Here is a 22,113-nt window from a genome sequence, read left to right on the forward strand (position 1 = left end):
AACAGCAATTTACGTTACGTAACGATGCATTGGAAATAGTAGGCGAATATCTCTACTTAGGACAGGTAGTAACCGCAGATCCGGACCATGAAAAAGAAATAACAAGAAGAATGAGATTGGGATGGAGCGCATTTTGCAAGCACTCGCAGATTACGACAAGCAGCTTACCGGTATCGCTCAAGAGGAAAGTATACAACAGTTGCTTCTTACCTGTACTCATCTATGGGGCTGAAACGTGGAGGCTAACCAAGAGGGTTCTACTTAAGTTGAGGACAACCAAGAGGGCTATGGAACGAAAAATGGTAGGGGTAACATTAAGAGATAGGAAGCGTACAGAGTGGGTCAGAGAACTAACTCAGGTTACTGACATTATAGTGGGAATCAGGAAGAAGAAATGGGCAGGGGCCGGACATGTAGGGTGAAGAGAGGATAACCGATGGTCGCTTAGGGTAACAAACTGGATTCCAAGGGAAGGAAAGCGTAGCAGGGGGTGGCAGAAAGTTAATTAGGCGGATGAGGTTAAGAAGTTCGCAGGGGTCAAGTGGATGCAGCTAGCACAGAACCGGGTTAATTGGAGAAATGTGGGAGAGGCCTTCGCCCTGCAGTGGGTATAGTCAGGCTGATGATGATAATATATATATACATATATACATATATATATATATATATATATATATATATATATATATATATATATATATATATATATATATATATATATATATATATATATATATATATATATATATATTGTCACATAGTGGTGACGAGGTCGACGACAAAAATGAAGGGGTCGATGATTGCACTAAAAAACTCTTTATTTGGGCTGAATTGCGCCCGCAAAAGAGCTAAGCAACTCGGCGGCGGCGATAGAAACAAACGCGCTCGTCGATCGTCGAACAAAGAATGCCCGTCACACTCGTCAACGCTCAATTTAAAGGCTGCACAGAACAATCTAGATAACGTCGCAAACAGCTACCAGCACGGGCTGGAACATTGTGGGAAGACACCCGAGTGGCCGGAACATTCGAGACAGATCTCATTGAAGCTTGCGCTGCAATAAAACTGATAAAGGTGTGACTCGCGACATCGAGCATTAACAAACAAAGATTACGGAACTGATACGCGGTCCAGAATCAGAGTGATAAGCCTGTATGCCGGCGGCTGTTAAAAAACAACAAATACTGTTTTGAAGGTTTCGCGGCATTACTCCCCCCTTAAAAAAACATCGCCTCGATGTTCCAAAACAAAGAAACCTAAACATAAACACTGCAAAGTTTAAACACCACTGATTCTTTAACGCGCGTAATATGGCTTCAGTCGTACATGTACAATTTCTGGGCGTGCGCGTCGCCGTTGTGATGCTGACGTTCCGTCGGGAATGTCTTCATAGTCCAGTGGTCCGACGCGGCGAAGGATTTTGTATGGCCCAAAGTATCGACGCAACAACTTTTCACTTTATCCGCGACGGCGAATTGGTGCCCAAACCCACACTTGGTCTCCTGGATTGTACTCTGCGTGGCGTCGTCGTAAATTGTATCGTCGGCTGTCGGTGCGCTGTTGGCCTTTAATACGCAGCCGTGCGAGTCGTCGAGCTTCCTCTGCACGCTGCAGGCAGGCGGCGACGTCGAGGTTGTCCTCGTTGGCTACGTGCGGTAGCATTGCGACGAGCGCCGTCGTGGGCTCCCTGCCGTACACAAGCTTAAACGGGGTCGCTCTGGTCGTCTCCTGGACTGCCGTGTTATACGCGAAGATCACGTACGGCAAGATGGCGTCCCAGGTCTTGTGTTCAGCGTCGACGTACATAGCGATCATGTCCGCGATCGTTTTGTTCAGGCGCTCCGTAAGGCCATTGGTCTGGGGATGGTACGCAGTTGTCCGTCGATGGCTTGTGTGACTGTATTCAAGGATGGCTTGCGTCAACTCTGCCGTAAACGCCATTCCCCTGTCCGTGATGAGCACTTCTGGGGCGCCGTGTCGCAAGAGAATTTGTTCGACAAAATATTTGGCGACTTCTGCCGCGGTACCATTTGGTGTGGCTTTTGCTTCGGCGTAACGGGTAAGGTAGTCAGTGGCCACGACGATCCACTTGTTACCCATAGACGAAGCTGGGAAGGGGCCGAGGAGATCCATCCCAATTTGTTGAAAGCGCAGGTCTGGAGGCGGAATCGGATTTAGTAGTCCTGCTGGTCTGATAGGCGGCGTCTTGCGTCGTTGGCACTCACGACAAGTCTTCACGTAGTGGGCAACTTCGGCTGGCAGTCGCGGCCAGTAATACTTCTCCTGGATTCGACGCAACGTGCGCGCAAACCCGAGATGGCCTGCTGTGGGCTCATCGTGCAACGCCTGCAGAATTTCCTGCCGGAGGTTTTTAGGCACTACAAGAAGCTGCGCGGTCTTGTTGGTTGCAAAGTTCTTCTTCACTAGGAGGCCACTGCTTAACGCGAACGACAATAAATGGCGCCTGAACACACCAGGAGGGGAAGTGGTCTTTCCTTCTAAGTAATCGGCTAGCGCTTTCAGCTCAGGGTCTGATCGCTGTTCTGCGAAACTGCTGGCGCTTACCGGTCGCAAAAAGGCGTCGTTGTCATCGTCCTTCGGGGGAGCGTCGACGGGAGCGCGTGATAGGCAGTGTCTGAGTGCTTCCGGCCCGACTTAAAGACTACAGTCAGGTCAAATTCTTGAAGTCGTAGGCTCCATCTGGCAAGGCGGCCGGAGGGATCTTTCAAATTAGCCAGCCAGCAGAGCGCATGATGGTCGCTAACAACTTTGAATGGTCGGCGTTATAGGTATGGACGAAACTTAGAAGTAGCCCAGATGATCGCAAGGCACTCCTCCTCGGTCGTCGAGTAATTGACTTCGGCTTTTGTGAGGGACCTGCTAGCGTAGGCGATTACTTTTTCCTGTCCGGCACTCTTCTGGACGAGAATGGCTCCTAGGCCCACACTGCTCGCGTCGGTGTGAATTTCGGTCTCGGCGTTTTCATCAAAGTGGCCAAGTACAGGAGGGCATTGCAGGCGGCGCTTAAGTTCGTCGAAGGCTTCTCCTTCCGGCGCTTCCCATTTAAAAGGTACGTCAGCCTTTGTAAGCTGCGTCAACGGTTCGGCGATCCGCGAAAAGTTTCTGACAAATCGTCGATAATAAGCGCACAGCCCAAGGAATCGGCGCACAGCTTTCTTGTCGGCAGGCGGTGGGAATTGTGCGATTGCAGCTGTTTTCTCCGGGTCTGGGCGAATACCGTCCTTGCTATCGATGTGACCTAGGAACCGGAGTTCTTCGTAGGCGAAGTGATTCTTCTCTGCTTTTAGCGTTAGTCCTGATGACTTGATGGTTTCCAGCAATGTCTGTAGTCGTTATAGGTGGTCTTCAAAGTTTAAACGAGAAGACAACAACGTCGTCCAAATATACCAAACCAATTTGCCACTTCAAGCCTGCCAGGACTGTGTCCATTACTCGCTGAAATGTGGCTGGTGCGGAGCAGAGGCCAAACGGCATCACCTTGAACTCAAAAAGACCGTCCGGTCTGATGAATGCGGTCTTCTCGCGATCTCTTTCGTCGACCTCAATTTGCCAATATCCGCTTTTCAGGTCCATCGATGAGAAGTACCTTGCATTGCAGAGCCGGTCGAGAGTGTCGTCGATGCGGGGAAGCGGGTAGACATCCTTCTTCGTTATGCTGTTCAAGCGGCGCTAATCAACGCAGAAGCGAAGTGTGCCGTCTTTCTTCTTCACCAAAACGACTGGTGCCGCCCAGGGGCTGTTCGATGGCTGGATTACGTCATCACGCAGCATTTCCTCAACTTGATCGCGAATGGCCTGGCGTTCTCGCGGCGATACACGATAAGGGCTTTCGCACAGAGGTCGGGCGTGTTCGTCCGTTATTATGCGGTTCTTGGCCAGTGGTGTTTGTCGTACCTTCGATGATAACGAGAAGCACTCCCCGTAGCTCCGAAGAAGACTGAGAATCTGGTCTTTCCTGCTGTGGGTCAATGCCGGGTTGATGTCAAATTTGGGCTGACGGAATTGGTCCGGTGCGTCTTTCAGCGTTTGGTCGTGGAGGGCGAATACATCTTTGAGGTCGGCTAATTCGTCGAGAAAAGCGATCGTCATGCCCTTGTTGAGATGCCGGTATTCTTCAGTGAAGTTTGTTACCAGCACCTGAGCTTGACCTCTCCGGAATTTCGCGATGCCTCTTGCGATGCCGACACCTCGTTCTAAGAGCAAATGGATATTTCCTTCGACGATGCCTTCAGCGGTTTCGATGTTTGCGCTACCTACGCAGACTGCGATGCTTAATCGGGGCGGGACGGTCAATTCTTCATCGAGAACGTTTAGAGCGATGTGTTGCATCGACGTCGTCGTAGCAGGAATGGCTTTGTCTGCAGAGAGCCTGATGAGCTTGGATCGCAGGTCGATGATAGCCCTATGTTCATTTAGGAAATCCATGCCTAAAATCACGTCGCGGGAGCACTGCTGCAAGACCACAAAGCTGGTGGGGTAAGTACGCCCATTTACAGTTATTCTTGCAGTGCATCGTCCCGATGGAATAATCAGGTTGCCACCTGCGGTGCGAATCAGCGGGCCATCCCAAGCGGTGGTAACTTTTCTGAGCTGAGAGGCTAACGGTCCACAAATGACTGAATAGTCAGCTCCGGTGTCTACTATGGCAATGACTCCGCGACCGTCGATATCAACTTCAAGGTCACTTGTTCGCGTCCTCGCATTGCCCGTGGGCCTTAGTGTCCGATCTCGGCTCCGTCGTTTCTTCAGGTCATGGCCGGGGCATATCGTTGTTACTTCGCTGGGCGGCGTTGTCTGCTTGCAGTCTGGTCGTGTTGTCATCAATGACGTCGTGTGGAGCGGCGGTGAAATGGCTGCGTCGTCGTTAGTGGTCGTCGGCGGCGGAGGATGTTCGTCTTTTCGCCGTTGAGCAACCTCACCTCCAAAGGTTGCTCTGTTCAGTTTCCCCTGCGCGGGCTTGGGGACCTTCCGCGCATACTCTCATCATAGATACGGCCTGGCGACGCAAATCGGGCCCTGTACGGTGATGGAGATCTGAACCGACGGCTTGGTGGCGCAATCTCGCCGCTACGCAGATAGTTTTCAATTCCTTGTGGTCGTTCACCTGGGCGTGGTCGTGGAGCGTCGACTGCAAATCCGCGGAGACCGATTCGTCGGTACGGGCAGTGTCGCAAAATGTGGCCGGCCTCACCGCAGTGGAAGCATAATGTCCGGTTGCTTGCAGTCCTCCAGGCGTCGCACTTCCTGGGGCTTGGGGGTCGTTGGTAGGCTTGGCGGGCGGGGGCCAAGGGGCGGCTTTCAGGAACAGGACGGTAGGGGCGAGGGCTCGGAAAGTCATCACGTCGGGGCGCAGGGCGACGTAATGCACCAGCGTAGTTCATTGCTGTTGCCTCTTGCGCTGGAACAGTCGCAGCCGTCGCTTGAGGAACGCACAGCGCCTGCTGAACTTTTTCACGGACGACGTCCGCGAGCGTCGCCACCTGGGGTTGTTGCGATGATAAGAATAGAATAAGAATAAGAATAATGTTTATTTAACATCTTGAGGATGTTGGGATGGCAGCATTCGGCGGAGCTCCTCTCGCACGATCTCCCGGATGATGTCCCGAAGGTTCTCTCTGCTTGCAGATGCGCTGGGGTAGTGGCATGAGTAGTCTGGTTGAAGTGGTCGCTCGTAGTAGCGCATCCGGGTGTCCAACGTCTTCTTAATGATCGATGCTTCACTTTCAAATTCTTCCACAGTTTTCGGCGGGTTCCGGACAAGCACCGCAAAAAGCGACTCTTTAACTCCTCGCATTAGGAATTTCACTCTCTCACCTTCGGTCATGTTAGGGTCGTCGCGGCGAAACAGGCGTTTCATCTCCTCTACGTAGACCAGGTCGGGCTCGTTTGGTAGTTGAATTCTTGATTGGAGGAGGGCCTGAGCTCTTTTTTTTTCTGACAGAACTTGTAAAGGCCGTCAAGAACTGTGCTTTGAATGTCTCCCAATCCTTGAAAGAAGTCTCGTGATTTTCAAACCAAATTCGGGCATGTCCTTGAAGAACAAAGTAGACCTGCCCGGGTTTCGCAGCGTCGTTCCAGCCGTTGAAATCTGCCACACGGTCGAAAAGGTACATCCAATCTCCCGCATCTTCATCCGGTAGTCCATGGAAGCAGGGGGTCTCACGGGGTTGGACGAAAACAACCGGTGCTGTAGGCTGGGCCATTGTCAGCGTCGATGCCTTCCGAGATCGAATGGGGTCAGGCAGCAGACCGTGTTCGGGTTGTAGGCCTTGAAGTCGGCGGCTGGCTCGGTGACCTATAGCTGGTCTTCCAGGGCATCAGGAACACGGCCTGGTCCTTCGCTTGAAGGATCAAAGGCAGCACCTCCACCAGATGTCACGTAGTGGTGACGAGGTCGACGACACAAATTAAGGGGTCGATGATTGCACTAAAGAAACTCTTTATTTGGGCTGACTTGCGCCCGCAAAAGAAGTAAGCAACTTGGCGGCGGCGATAGAAACAAACGTGCTCGTCGATCGTCGAACAAAGAATGCCCGTCACACTCGGCAACGCTCAATTTAAAGGCTGCACAGAACAATCTAGATAACATCACAAACAGCTACCAGCACGGGCTGGAACATTGTGGAAAGACACCCGAGTGGCCGGAACCTTCGAGACAGATCTCGGTGAAGCTTGCGCTACAACAAAACTGATAAAGGTGTAACTCGAGCATTAACAAACAAAGATTACGGAACTGATACGCAGTCCAGAATCAGAGTGATAAGCCTGTATGCCGGTGGCTGCTAAAAAACAACAAAAACTGTTTTGAAGGTTTCGCGGCATTACATATATATATATATATATATATATATATATATATATATATATATATATATATATATATATATATATATTATCATCATCAGCCTGACTATAACCAGCCTGGTGACAGTCTGGGTGGGGACACCTGTCCCGCGCCCAGGCCTGTCAGAAAAACTTCTCAATCTTTAATTTGGACCCTACATAGTGCTGCGTCGCCTATCAGATGTATACTTACGAGGTTATTCCAGACGGAACTGTACCGAGTTCTAGTCGTCAGTGCTCGTCTGACGTAGTGCATGTACTTCGCATTATTTCCCCGGCCAAAAAACTGTATTTACCATCCGAATCAGTTTTTTCTGTGAGCTTGCTTTTTTTTTGATGAGGGAATAATGCCACCTGGGGGTTCGCGCTTGCGCTTGAAAGACAAATAAGTTGTAGACTCTCGTGAGCTTCTTCTAGCTCCGTGTCTCTGTGTTACCGTTTCCCGTGAACCCCTGTCTTGACTGTGTGTCTGCCCTGTTACCGTTTCCCATAAATCCCTGTCTTCGGGACAATATATATGTATCTCGAAGAAAGGGATTTATGGGAAACGGTAACAGGGCAGAGACACACAGTCAAGACAGGGGTTCACGGGAAAAGGTAACACAGAGATACGGAGCTAGAAGAAGCGCACGAGAGTCTACAACTTATTTGTCTTTCAAGCGCTAGCGCAAACCCCCAGGTGGCATTATTCCCCCCCCCCCCCCTAAAAAAAAAAACGCAAGCTCACAAAAAAACTGATTCGGATGGTAACTACGGTTTATTAGCCGGTGAAATAATGCGAAGTACATGCACTACGTCAGACGAGCACTGACGACTAGAACTCGGTACAGTTCCGTCTGGAATAACCTCGTAAGTAACATCTGATAGGCGACGCAGCACTCTGTAGGGTCCAAATTAAAGATTGAGAAGTTTTTCTGACAGGCCTGGGCGCGGGACAGGTGTCCACACCCAGACTTTGTCACCAGGCTGGAACACGACGTAGCGATGTCGGTTGTTATATCGGCGTGCGTCGGTTGCTTGCTCTTTTGTAATATGATTACGGGCGATTTGACGAGCTTCCTCAGCGTAGTTGGCGAATTCTTCTGCGGCAGTGGTAAGCAGCTGGTCGTCAGCCGCACATGGTATCATAGCGTAGAGCATGGTCTGTATATCGCGTCCGTATACTAGGCAAACGGAGTGAATCGAGTTGTTTCCTGGACGGCCGTGTTATATGCAAATATGACAAGGCAATATCTCGTCCCATGTTTTTTATCGCACATCTACGTACATGGCGAGCATGTCCGCTATTGTTCTGTTTAGTGGCTCGGTAAGGCCATTAGACTGAGGATGGTAGGCAGTAGTCTTTCGGTGATGTGTCTGGCTTAGTTGGAAAACTTCTTCAAGAAGACGCGCTGTAAATGCCTTGCCATGATCAATGATGACGTATGAAGGGGCGCAATGGCGGAAGACAATCTGCGTCATGAAAAATTATGCCACTTGGGAGGATGCTGCACGTGGCACCACCATAGTTTCTGTGTAACGTGTCAGATAATCAACAGCCAAGATAATCCATTTATTGCCAGCTGACGATAGAGGGAAAGGCCGAGAAAGTTCATACCAATTTGGTCGAATGGTACTAGCTGTAGGGGAATAGGCTGCAGGAAACCCGCTGGCTTTAATGGTAGTGTCTTGCGTCACTGGCACTCGTGGCAACCTCTAACATATCGATGAACGGTGGCGGCAAGTTTGGGCGAGTAGTACGCCTGGCACACTTTGGTAAGAGTGCGTGCAAACCCCAAGTGTCCAGCGGTGGGTTCATCATGGCAAGCATGAAGGATTTCGTCGCGGAGATCTGTAGGGATGACCAGACGATAGGCTCGGTCAATATTGTCGGCGGTTTTCTTGTAGAGGATTCCGTCGCGCGTACAGAAGGATGACAAATTCTTAGCGAACAGTCGAGATACTGTAGAATCGAAACCCACGTACCACATGATCGATCCCAGTTTTGAGGTCTGGATCAGCCCGCTGCCGAGCCTTTAAGTCAGAGGAACTGATAATGTCAAGAGAATGTGCGTCTTCGTCCGTACTGTCATGGGCCAACTCTGCGGGTGGTTGAGGCAGTGTGTCAGCATCTTCATGTTTACGTCCAGATTTATAAACGATAGAGTAATCAAATTCCTGCATACGAAGACTCCACCGTGCAAGACGTCCTGATGGATCTCGGAGATTAGCCAGCCAAGACAAAGCATGATGGTCGGTCACAAATTTAAATTTATGACCATAGAGGTAAGGTCGAAATTTCATTGTGGTCATCGACGGCGAGGCAGTCCTTTTCAGAAGTTGAATAGTTTGATTCTGCCCGAGAAAGGGTGCGGCTAGCATAAGCGATCACTTTTTCCTCGCCTTGCTGGCGCTGGACCAGAACAGCACCCAGACCGACGTTGCTGGCGTCGGGGTGAATTTCGGTGGCGGCGTCCGCATCTTGTGGGCGATTCCTCTGCCCGAGGGATGCGTACGACAAACACACAGTGGGCCGTATAACAAACATCTTTTATCTCACGTTAAGCGCGGGCGTCGTCGAGGCTGTCCAGGGTCGTCGTCCGGGTGGCTGCGGGTCATTTCCGTGGAGAGAGCCAGGAGCGAAGCAGGAGCGACGAGCCAGGGACCAAGAAGAGATGAGACGGCGGCACGAGCCTTCCTTTATAGACCCCTCGCGCGGGATCGGTTATCCCCGAACGAGCGGGGAGAGGGAAACCGGCAGCGCGCAAGGAGCCTTGGGATAGTGGCGCGGCTGTTGAAAGCGCGGCGCGCCACGGGCGCTAAAGATATGTGGCGTAGGGCCCCACATCTTCCCCCCCTCAGCGTCCGACCCGGAGTCCGCCAGCAGGCGATCCAATTCGTCCGGGTCCGGGCTGACGTCCGTGGAGACCGAAGGGGGTGCTGGGGACCCTGCCCGCGCCTGGGCGATGATGGCCTCCGCCGCCGGAGACAGCAGCTCGGGCCGGCTCGATTGAAGGAGGCGTAAGGCTGCCTCCTCCGGGCTGCCCCTCTGGACGGGCCGTCCGGCTGCCAAAGCGGTCGCTGCGACCACTGCCCGGTGCAGCCGCTCCGCCGCCTCTGCACGGCTCCTATGCAGCGCCCCGGCCTCGTGGACGGCGCGGCACACAAGCAGGGTGCCGCAGAGACCGCACAGGCCTGCGCGCTCCTCTTCTGTATAGTGGGCCGGGGGCTCGTTGTCCCGATCCTCTAAGGTAAGGCCCCGGAACGGCAGGGGCACCGACTGCGCGGCCTCTCCGCGGAGAGGCCCGTACTCCAGGCCTGGGCAGCGGCCTCCAATCCAGACTCGTTGAAGACCGCCAGCATGGCCGCGCTGGTCACAATGATGGGCCACAAACCACTACAAACTAGGGGGGGTACCCCCTGTTTGTGTGGCCCCTCCTTGAACCATGCGCTGGGTGCGGTTTCCCGCCCCAGCGACAGTGGTTCATCTGGCTGCTGCAAAATCTTACCAGAATGCATTCTGAAAGAAGCAAAGACGTTGTGCACTACCTTGGCCTTAGGTTATAGCGTCGGTTGCGAACCGGGTTGCTACCTGTACGCCTTACTTTGGGGGAGATCGCTGCATCGCTTTGAGCTTCCACCGTTTCGCAGTTATCGTCCTTGCGAAGGTGGTAAGCTTTCAAGTCTGCGACGTGCACCGGACCAGCGGTTTCACCGCTCGCCAACAACCGCAGCTGGTAGGTGAGTGGCGTAGTCCGTGCCGTAACTTCGAACGGTCCAACCCACTTGTGCGCTAGCGACGCGGCGAAACCACGGGCTGCGTTACTAAGCGGGTGCGTTCTTTTCAGTACCAAGTCGCCCGTGTTGAAAACGACGTGACGACGACCTTTGTTGTACTGATCCGCTTGCTCCATGCGCGCGACATCGAGGTTTTCACGAGCCGCGCGCTGCGCTGCCTCAAGGCGCTCGCGGAGCTTTGCCGCGTACTGCGTAAGAGGAGGGGGCGCGGGCCCCGCCGCGTCAAGTAGGGCGTTCTCTAGCAGAAAAGCGATCTCTTTCCCAAAATTCAAGTAAGCAGGTGTCATACCCGCCGACCTGTTCACGGTTGTTCTAGTGGCGAAAGCCAGTTCGGACAGCCGTGCGTGCCAATCTCTGTGCTGCTCGGTCGTCGCAACCAGCATACTCTTAACATTCCGATTCACTCTCTCGGTTATGTTGCTCTGAGCGTGGTAGGGACTCGTTTTCCTGTGGCGGATTTGAAGTGCCTGACAGGAATCAACAAAGACTTTGCTTGTGAAATACGAAGCATTGTCTGTAATGAGGTCGGAAGGGAAACCGAAACGAGTGAATGTCTCCAACAGTTTCTCACAAATCCGTTCTGACACAAGCTTTCTAAGGGGGAAAACCTCAACCCACTTGGAATAGTGGTCCGTTATTACCAGGATATATTGGTGTCCGCGCGCGGAGCGAGGGAGGGGTCCCATGATATCGCACGCCACCACTTGCCACGGATAGTTGCTAACTATCGGCTTCATCACGCCAGCGGGTTTCCCCGCCCGAGGCTTGGCTACGTGGCAAACAGGACATGTACGCGCGTAACCCAGCACGTCTTTTCTCATACCTGGCCAGGTCCCGACACGGCATAACTTATCGTAAGTCTTACTGCCGCTGCCATGGCCTGCCAGCGCTGAGTCATGGAAGTACTGGAGGAATCGTTTCCGCAACTTCCTCGGGACCACGACTCGGAAGGGGGATGCAATCGCCTCTTCCTCGTCAAGTTGGGGGATGTAGCGGAGCAGTAAGCCATCATCGCCCAGCAGATACGCGTCGTACTTGCCCTCAGCGTTCCCGGTGCGAGCTGCACTACTCGCAAGCTCTGTCAGCACCCGCTGGCATAGACCGTCTGCTTTCTGGGCCTCAATTAGCTCTTCCCTTCTGACCGCTACTCCCCATGACAGATTTCTCTCTGCCTTGCTTTTTGGCAGGCGAGTAGTCGCCGCCACCAGCTGCTGCGCCTTCTCTCTCTCGCAGCACCGCGCGGCAACTCTGTCCGCCTCCTTTCTCTCTTTAACTACGCAGGGCGCAACACTCGCGTCCGCCCTCTCCTCCTCTCCACTAGCGGCGACGCCGCTCTCAGCAAAGCTGGTCTGCGCCTCTTCTGCGCTTCTGCCAGCCTTCAACGGTGCGCGCGATGACGCATCGGCCACCTTATTCATGCTGCCCCGGCGGTACTCAATGGCGTACGCGTAACGTTGCAACGTCAGCGCCCATCTCGCGAGTCTGCCTGCGGTGTTTTTCAGCCTCTTTAACCACGAAAGTGCCTGGTGATCTGTCTGCACGGTGAAAACCGCTCCGTCTAGGTACATGTCGAAATTTGACAATGCGAACATTATCGCCAGGCATTCCTTTTCGGTCACGGAGTAATTCCGCTCCGCCGATGTGAGCGTGCGGCTAGCGATCGCGACAGGGCGCAGCTTGCCCTCGTGTTCCTGCAACAAAACCGCTCCTACACCGGTATCACTAGCATCTGTCTGCAAGACAAACAGCTTGTTCAGGTTGGGGAGGCGCAAACTAGCGGTGTTCGCTATCGCGCGAGCCAAGGCAACAAAAGCGTCGTTCTGTTCCTTGCCCCAGACCCACTTCGAGCCTTTCCGCAACAGCTGGTTCAACGGCCTAGCGAGCTCTGAACAACTAGGGATGATTTGTCTGTAGAAGGCAACCATTCCCAAAAACCTCTGCAAGCTTTTTACGTCCGTCGGGCAGGGGTAGTTCAGAATTGCCTGCAGTTTGTCATCGTTCGGTCTCAAAGTGCCATCATCAACCACAAATCCCAAGAGGTTCACTCTCTTTGATGCCAACTGCACTTTCTTTGGGTTGATCGTTATACCCGCACGTCTCATTTTTTCAAGAACGGAATTCAGGTGAATGAGATACTCTTCGAACGACTGTGAGAATATCACGACGTCGTCGAGGTACGCCATCGCGTAGTTGAACCTTGCATCGCCCAGCACGATGTCCATCAATCGCATGAACGTGCTCGGTGCATTAGACAAACCAAACGGGAGTCGAGTAAATTCGAAGAGCCCGCGGTGACAGGTGAATGCGGTTTTCTGAATGTCACCTTCCGCCACCTCAATCTGCAGGTACCCTCTGCTTGCATCCAGGACTGTGAAGAACCTTGCGTTTCCTAACGCGTACATCATAGCCTCGATCGACTGGAAAGGGTACGCAACCGTAGGCGTCAGTGAGTTGAGCTTTCGATAATCAACACACAGCCTGACCGAACCATCTTTCTTTGGCGCTAGAACCACTGGGGACGCCCAGGGACTTTGTGAGGGTCTCACCACGCCGGTATCTATCATCTCGTCAAGGACGCTGTCGAGAAGCTGTCTCTTATGCGCGCTTAACGGCCGCGGGTTACATCTGAAAGGGCGCGCATCACCCGTTTCGATCTCGTGCTGAAGCAAGTCGGTTCTGCCTCGTTTCTCTGTGAAGCAATCCGAAAACGGGAGTAAAGTTTCCAGGAGCCTTCGGCGCTGACTACCGGTTCCTGAGAAGGACGCGATAATTGCTTCTAATGGGTTACCATTCAGTGTCGCGGGGGAGCTGTCTGCCACAAAAGCGTGGACGCTCGCTCGCTGAGCGACGCATTCCTGTTTGGGTGAGCTAACAAAGGGAATGAGGGGGGTGAAGGGGCTGTAGCGATAGCCGTTCTCCCCCATGTCAAGCACAATGCCTTCGCTCGAAAGAAAATCTCTTCCCAGAATAACTGGTATGGCTAAGCCGGGCAGATAGACGAAGCGATGTCTCCGCTTCCTGCCGTCAAAACGCAGGACCAGACGTACCGCTCCCTCCGCCTTTGTAGTCCCTGCTGCTAAGCTCAAAGGGGTTTCGGCTGGCCTGACACGGATGTTACATCTACGGCAGGCCTCGAAAACATCATCACCGACCAGTGACAGGGTTGAGCCCGTGTCAACGAGTGCCGAGTAGCTTTGACCAACTAACCGCACTAGCATAAAAGGGCTCGAGCGCGACAACATTCCTTGCGCTCTACAGGCGAGGGGGACACAAGCCTCTGCGCCCCCGGGGCGGTCACCCGGTGACGCGGCGTGGGAGTACATTTCCCATTTTCCGCCGTGGCTACCACGAAATTCTCCCGCCGACGGCGACAGGCTGGTGTTACCAATTATGGCCGCCGGCGGTCCGCGTTTCCCTGCATACGCCTTGCTTGACACTCTCGTGCCACGTGGCCCGGCTGGTTGCAATTCCAGCAAAGCCGATCGTTCACCTGCCGCGCTGTCGGGGGATGCCGCGTTTCACGAAGCGGCTGGGGATGTCTTTCCCCTCTCTCCGCGCCTGTGCGGACGTCGCTGGCGAGCCCAGCTCGACGCCGCTGCTCGAACGCGTACAGGTCAAGAGCGCGAGGAATCGCGGAGCCTTCCGCTGGCCTTTCCTGCCCTACCGTCATTACGTCTGCGCCTCTGGCGCGCGGCACGGAGTCTTGGCCTCCGGCCCAGGCGCATCGCGGCTCTAGCGATTCGGCTGGCCTGGGGGCTGGCTGGTAGCGCAATTCAGCGAGTAAATCCGCCTGTACTACCTTCGCTTCCTGTGCAAGGGCCTCGAGGTTTGCAAAACCACGTCCCCGCAAATACGGCTTGAAGCGCGGATGACATTGCCTCATCACGCGCGTGACCTGTTCTAGATCGGTTGCCGTGGGATCTGCTCTCTTGTAGAGCTCCTGCATTGCGTGTACATACTCGAGGAGGCTCTCCTCTGGGTGCTGTGTGCGCAACGCTAGCTCCTCAAGCATCCGGCGTTCGTAATCGGGCGGCAAGAACTCGGCGCGGAAGCGATCTGTGAAGTCTGCCATCGACTGGAAGGCCGGCTGGCAGCGTCTCCACCGCGCCGCGCTCTCAACAAGTGCCACGGGGATTACCTGCGCTAGCACCACGTCGTCTGGGGAACCCAGTGCCGTCTGATAATCCTCGAGTTCTTGCAAGAACTCGTGGACTGACTTCACGTCCGTGTAACCGGAAAAGGAGGGAACCTCTACATTTATCCGCGGACGCGAGACTGCCGCCGCAGCTGTGGCTTGGTTGGCGCTAGCCACCGAACCGAGCTATGTGGCGTAGGGCCCCACAATCTAAGTGTGCAAGAACGGAAGGGTTATGCAGCCGTTGGCGACGCTCTGTGAACGCCCCCTGTAGTAGTTTATGAATTTATATTAGACTGAACTTTATTACTACAACTTTGAACTTTAGGGGATTCGAATAAAAGTGAAGAAACCACACGCGGACAAAACTCTTTAACGGTAACAAAAATACTGGATATATTCAGCAAAGTTTATTCTCCGACGAAGGGTGCGTTCCACACTGTCTCGTCCCCTCTTCTCTCCGCCAGTCGTTCCCAGCAGCACTCGCACCCCGCACGTGCGCACAGCCTCCTCGTCGCCGGCCCAGGCCCCTCCTTCTCCTCAGCGGGGTGCCACGCCGACCCTTGTTCCCAATCGCGCGTTCCCCGGTCGTTCCGGGAAAGTGGACCATGCCTATAGACAGTTTCAATGTTTGTAAACAAACCGCGCTTGGCGCTGATTGGCTTCCCCGAGTAAACTTCCGGCACAAGTACTTCCGGCATGCCTTCGCAGCGCGACTAGCTGCTTGATGCAACGTGCGGCTCTGTTATTTTCTTCCGTGCGCGACGCTGCAGCAGTTTGGTGTACCGTGATGTCGAGTGAGTATTTTAAGAAGCTTGACACGCAGACACAGAACCGATATCGAGAGAAACTGACGTTCAAGGGCGAAGAGCTTCCCGACCCACTCGACGATGCCGCGCGGTTCGCGTTCACGTCAGGTTCGCGCAACCTTCCACCTGTCACAGTGACAGACATTTTCGTACACCTGGTTGAAGGAGTCTGTTTCTACACAAAGGAACAGTTTAAAAGCCACAAAATGAGTGCAGCTTACAACGCATTCCTAAGTGGAAAGGTGAAGCGGCTGAAGTCGTTCAGAGCAGGCGAGCGTGGCGGCGGTGTGGTTCTCGTTGCGGCCACTGTGGACGCAAGCCAAACGCTTACGAAGTCTTACGAAGCGTGGTGTGTTGTCAAAGATGACGGGAATGTTGAGACTGCTCACTGCACCTGCATGGCGGGGTAAGTACTACACGCTCCGTATTTGGCTGCTTCGGCCGCTTCCTACTGACAGTGCTGGTGTCGGGTTGTCTGTTTCTTTGTGTCGCGGAAACAAAGTTGTGGCGCGATAACGCGCTAGTGAAAATACTTAGATAACGTGACGAGAATATCGCATTGACCGCGGCTAATTTATAATACTAGAGTGCTTCCATAGTCCTGTCACAAATGTTTCTGCAGTGGTCTTTGCAAGAAACTCAGTCCCGAAATGCACTGTTTTCTTAGCACTTTAGGCTATTCTTGGCTCATGCTGCCCGTAGTGTGGGATCATTCTTGCGTACAGGAGGAAAGGTTTAAGGGACAAGGGGGAAAAATTCAGTATCCTGTAATGTCCCATAGCATGCAGCGCGTTATGCCAGCGTGTTTTTTCATGTCCCGTGGGTTGCACTGTTTTCCCTTCTACATAATGTTTCCATCTTAGGAAACGTATCCAGTCAACCTAGGACACAGCTTTGCTGGTGATTTCATGGCTGTTAGCATGTTGCTATCGTTGCCATTCGCCATGCTTCTTCTTTAACACATTTCAAGTTATTGGCTTCTTTCTCTAAGATGGAAAACAGCACAGAACCACACAGAGGACAAAAACAGGAAAACTAAACGCAGGCGCTAACAACCCGAGGCTAACAACAACTCTTGATAAGTTTTTTCCTTGTGCTTTGTGAGTTGCTGATAAGCATGTGTCCACTACTTTAACTTGCAGCCTCGGAGAATGTTGCACGCATGTTGCTTCACTGCTCTTCAGCATTCAAGCGAATGTGCACTACAGTGATGCATCACCAACTGATGTCCAGTGCAAGTGGATTGAGGTGACACGAAGGAGCAGAGTAGGTATTTTTCCTTTCCTCTGCATCAACAAATAGTGCAGAAACAAGGATTAAACACTAAATTTCTTGCAGCCAGCACCAGTTAGCAACATCAAGTTCTTCAAGCCCAAAGTGGGTCATCCGGCTCCTGAGATTGTCCCAAGACCCCAAAAAACAATACCAAATTGGAGCAATGATGAGGTTCGCAGCTTCATGCAGCAAGTCAAGGTGAATCCTTGTATTCAATATCCTTTATTTTGTCTTCTTTGGTTTACACTGATTCCTTTATCTGCTCTTACAGAGGTTTGCACCAAACACACTGCTGCTGAATTCACTGACAGACAGTGAAGAGACTGATTCTGCCCCCGAGTCAACTGAAGCTGCTGCTGCCCAAGAATCCAAAGAATCAGCCGTGTCCGAACAATCAGCCTTGCATTTTCCACTGCAAGCTGTGTATGGTGACAGTAACTTGCTAACAGCGAAACAAGTGCAGATGTCGCATGCATTGAGATTGAACAGACAACTCGTGGCCAGTCAAAGAACACGACATGGAAGGAAGAGCGCCGAGGCAGGATTACTGCCTCTGTGTTACACCGTGTAACAAGATGTAAAACAGGGGCAGAAGGTCTTGTTGCTGAAATTATGGGTTATGTTAAGGCACCACATGTGCCAAACCTGCAGAGCCTCAAGCAAAACAAGCTTTCATTACTCATCAGTCACCGCATCACAGCCAACTTGAAATAAGAGACTGTGGCCTGTTTGTGCTGGAAAGGCTGCCATTCCTGGCAGCAACTCCAGACGCTATTGTTTCCTGTGCATGCTGTGAGAGCGCTGTGCTGGAGGTGAAGTGTCCTGCATCGGCAAAAGGTGCTTCTATTACTGCTAAGCTGGCTTATCTTAATGCTGATTTAAAGCTGAGGCATGACCATGCATACTATACGCAAATACAAGCCCAAATGGCTATTACCAGAATCCGTCGAGCCTACTTCGTAGTGTACACAGGACATTCAGTGCTGGTTGAGGCTATGACGTTTGATGAACACTTCTGGGCAGACACAGAAGCCAGAGCGGAAAGTTTTTTCTTTCAGTACATCTTCCCAAAGCTGCACTCAAAGCAAATTTTAAAGAAGATAGAAAGTGCGAAATCCACGTGCCACTGCCACGGTGCCAAATCTGGACGCATTGTAGAGTGCACTCAATGCCTACACGGTTTTCACCTCAAGTGTGTAAACCTCAAACGCACACCAAAATTGTGGACATGCATAAAGTGTCAAAAATAAGCAGACTAATGAAACAGTTTAAGTGTTGTTCGATCTGTTGTCCTATTCTGCTGTGACGGCACATTCAGAATTGTGGGATTTGCTTCTTTTTCTTGCAATTTTATATATATATGTCGCTTTTTCTCTGATATCACGGAGCCAGTGAAGGCTCAGACACCATGTTTAGGATTAGTGAAATATTAAACACATGCCGTGACATTATGAGCAGCCATTATGATTACTAGATTTCATATTGTCTGTTTACTGGATTGCAGGTATGCTGTAATCTTATTTGGCACCTGCATTCTTTTACTGTAAATGCTCAAGTACAGCTTCATGTTTCCCATCTACAATGATGATTGTTCAGTGCAATAAACATGTGCAATAATAAAGAGAACGAAAGGACAATACAAAAATTTTAAAGTGAAACTGCAAAGCGCTCAAATGCAATAACTCCAGTCTTGGTTTTTACTTGGCATGAAATAAGATAATACGGGTGCAATGTTGCCAAACTGAGCCTCTCATAAAAATGTTACTTCCAAAAAGTCCAGTCTTGCACTCATTGAAACGATCACATCACGCCACAATGTCACCATCCACGAGAACAATGGAGGAAGTGCTCATTATGCAGCAGCTTCTCCTAGTGTTAACGAGGCTCAGACGGACTGCTAACTAAAGACCTTGCATGCAGATTCGGCATTGCAGTAGGTTCTGTGAGTGGAATTTTCCACTCGTGGCTTGATGTGCTAGCCAAGAATTTGCACTGAAATATTTATTCAGCGTCCAACTTCAATGGAAGCTAGGTTGTTGATGATTGGTGTTTGTAGGTTGACAAGCCCACAGCAGACAACCAGAATCTTGTCGATTGTTGCACAATCTGCATCGTTCGACCTTTTCACGAAGCTTACTGGCAGCACACTTTGGAGACTTCTGAAGAGCTTCAAACGTTGAATGGCTCTTTCAACATGAATTCGGACCCGTGAGAGCTTTCTTGATGTTGTGACTTCTTCTCCTGGCAGCTGGGGGCGTTTTTTTGTTAATGAGGGCATTAGTATTTTAGCACCTCCAGCAGCAAACATGTCCTCGCACCGGAAGCCTCTGTCCACAAGAAAACAATCTCCCTCCTCAAACTTATCAAGCAGGCCACTACACAGTGTGAGCTCTTTGTCAGAAACCCGTCCACCCCATGCCTTCGATACAAATGTAACTGAACCTGAAGGTGAAATTGCAACAAGTGCCTTGACGGTGTTGTGATGCTTGTAGTTTGAATATGTCTGACTCCTAGCTTCCATTGAAGTTGGACGCTGAATAAATATTTCAGTGCAATCGATGATACCCCTCAGGTTATCAAATAATGTGTCTTGAAAAGCTGGCAGGCGGTGAGACTGCAGCGCTTTTCTCGATGGCCAAATGATGATTTGCTCAAAATTCTTGGCTAGCACATCAAGCCACGAGTGGAAAATTGCACTCACAGAACCTACTGCAATGCTGAATCTACATGCGAGGTCTTTGGTTAGCAGTCCTAGTCTGAGCCTCATTAACACTAGGAGAAGCTGCTGTTCAGCATCCAGGCATGTCTGGGCTGGTGTCCAAATAGACAACACAAACTGCAGCAGTGCCCTGAACATTGTTACGGATACAAGCCCTGTGTGGAACTTTAAAGTTTTATCTGACTGCATCACCACAGTCTGTGTGATCTCTGGAAGGTTAATGGGCTTATTCTCCTTTGCAGCAGGTCTATCTTCAGCAGTTTGAAAGTTTTGCTTCATTTCAGTGAGATGTTTTTTTGTCAACTCATTTTCTTCCAGCAGAGCTTCAATGTCCTTTGTAGTGAGGGTTGTTTGTGCTCCAGCATCACACGTCTTCCTTGGACTGTCGCCATGGTCGGTGGGGTCACCTGGGGAGGTCAAAATACAGGACTCGGCAATGCCATCTCTTTGTTCGGAAGGCAGTTTTCTTTGAGCACGTTCGAATCTGGCAATCTTCTGTTTTGAGTTTCCTTGTGTTCGGTAAGGAAACACTGAAGGAACATAGTCTGGGTGGTTTGCATCAGAAGATGGCTGGCCTGCAATACAGAAGGATAAAAATTATGACACGCATTGGGACTATCTGCAACTAAACATTTTTTTAATGGCACTTTCATTGCTGCTAGACAAAGGATGAAATTAGTGAAAAGAGTTGCTTGTGTGTACACACTAATAAAAGGGCGAGATGATGTGCGCACATACGCACACTCTGTGATATCAGCATGGCTTGTTCTTAATATGCATGAACACACAAATGAATTTCTCAAACGTCCTTGTAATATTAAACAGCAAGGTCAATTGAAAGGGAATCAACTTTTGCCACGCCTGCAAGGTACTAAAAACTGTAGTTCACGAGAATAACACATAACCTGCCTCTGCGAAGCCGTAAATACGCCCGGATAGTGGCCGAAACTCCCTGCATGTATGTATGGATACCACTAGTTATTTTTGGGATTATAATCTGCGTAAAGTATTATCGTCGACACGGCTGTCTACATGCCGGTAGGCAGCGATACACCTGTCTAAATAAGTGAAGTTGCAGAAGAGCAGTAGTGCTCCAGATAAAAACTAAAAACAAAAAAAAAACACGGCGACTGTATGGCTACACGCCGACGTAAATATCGTTACCCTGTGGCGTTGCGCTTAGCAGATGCAAACTTTACATTGCACGCTTCTGTACTCATGAACTTAAGGAGCTGGTTAGATTTCAAACTGCTCGCGCGTGGATCACACAAGATATGACACGAACCTTAATAAAGTATAGGCGGCAGTAGTACTTTTATATAACTAGACCACATGACAGCGCCGGCGCTACTGTAAGTAGCAACATACCTTGGATGAAGTGAGCAGAGCAAATCTGAGAGCTCTTTGTAGGCTGCCAGTTGTCTCGGCGCACCGCTGCTATCCAAGCGTTTTTCCTACCGGCCTCGCTGGGGAACCTGAACGTTCGCACTGCCGAAAGAAGGTTTGTTCCTGAGCGAAGGCTGCACCCAGGTACAACACAACACGAACCCATCCTTGAGCGCTTCACAGGTGACTTGTACGACGCTGAACACATTTCCAGCGAGCAACCGCATACAATCAAGCGATACCGCCGCCAGAGGATCGAAAAGAGAGAAAGGCGTTGTTCCGGCGAGCCACTGGACACTGAACAACGCACGGAATGCCACAATCCGCACAAATATAGATATACTACGGAAAAATCGAATAAAATGCGCACAGCGCGAGCGCGAGAGCACACAAAACGCCAGCAAAACAAACCACAACCGGAAGTTTTCTAAGGGCGCCGGATACGGGGGCACAGTGTTGCCAGTGTACGGTCGGCGCTGGATGAAACCGTCTATACCTAGGAACGCGCTGACTTTTGCTGGCTGCTCTTTCGGGAGCAAGAGCTCGGTATTTCTTCTCTTTCTTTATAAATTCTTTACATCCTCCCCCCCCCCCCACCCAAAATGAGTGCAACTCATTTTATGCGCGTCTCCAAGGGATAGAGGAGCTGAACCGGTCGCCTTATGATGGCCCCGGATGGCATCTTCACTGTGCACGAACGCACATGTCCATCTCGTCCCTTAAAGACCTCTACCACGCGAGCAGTCTGCCACATATGCTTCGGCGCCTTATCTTGATGCACGATAACCAAGTCGTTATCACTCTGTTTTGCACGAATGGTTTCCAATTTTTCGCCGTGCTTCTAATCCAGTGGACCGTAATCATTGAGTCAGTCCAATAGAATACATTCATTTGGTGATCAATTGCTCCTTGTAAGTAGGTGGCCATGCGTGATGCAAAAACAGCCGCCATCAGCTCCAACCGAGGCAGCGACAAGGCCTTCAGAGGCGCCACGCGTGACTTGGCAAAGATGAGGTTGACGCTCACCGTTTTGTTGTCTTCTCCAATGCGGAGGTCAGCACAGCACCCGTAGGCCGTCGGACTTGCGTCGCAAAAATGTGGAGCTGCCAGGAAACTTGGTCATTCTGTACGATGCAACGTGGAAAGGA

The 22,113-nt window shown here is 51.3% G+C and overlaps 1 protein-coding gene and 1 pseudogene across 1 annotated transcript; one reads left to right on the forward strand and one right to left on the reverse strand.

The window, feature by feature from the left end:
* The first annotated feature begins 15,434 nt into the window (after positions 1 to 15,434).
* LOC146201631 (uncharacterized) lies at positions 15,435 to 18,110 on the forward strand (annotated as a pseudogene).
* A 516-nt stretch (positions 18,111 to 18,626) lies between these two features.
* On the reverse strand, positions 18,627 to 21,307 carry LOC146201632 (uncharacterized). Its single transcript, XM_084587718.1, has 2 exons — positions 20,948 to 21,307; positions 18,627 to 20,154 (listed from the first exon to the last, which is right to left on the reverse strand). The coding sequence occupies exons 1-2, from the start codon at positions 21,171 to 21,173 to the stop codon at positions 18,866 to 18,868; spliced, it is 1,515 nt and encodes a 504-aa protein (XP_084443844.1). The 5' UTR covers positions 21,174 to 21,307; the 3' UTR covers positions 18,627 to 18,865.
* Between the last annotated feature and the right edge of the window lie 806 nt (positions 21,308 to 22,113).

The sequence above is a fragment of the Amblyomma maculatum genome, chromosome 1 (genome assembly GCF_055883805.1).
Source record: "Amblyomma maculatum isolate TAMU_Amacu chromosome 1, ASM5588380v1, whole genome shotgun sequence".
Taxonomy (NCBI): domain Eukaryota; kingdom Metazoa; phylum Arthropoda; class Arachnida; order Ixodida; family Ixodidae; genus Amblyomma; species Amblyomma maculatum.

What these genes read in the sequence shown, in the direction of transcription:
- LOC146201632 (XM_084587718.1), bottom strand. Translation starts at nt 21,173, where the DNA reads ATGTGTTCAGCGTCGTACAAGTCACCTGTGAAGCGCTCAAGGATGGGT. An exon ending in CTCTGCTCACTTCATCCAAG is followed by an intron (nt 20,155 to 20,947) that starts GTATGTTGCTAC and finishes TCTGTATTGCAG; the next exon opens with GCCAGCCATCTTCTGATGCA.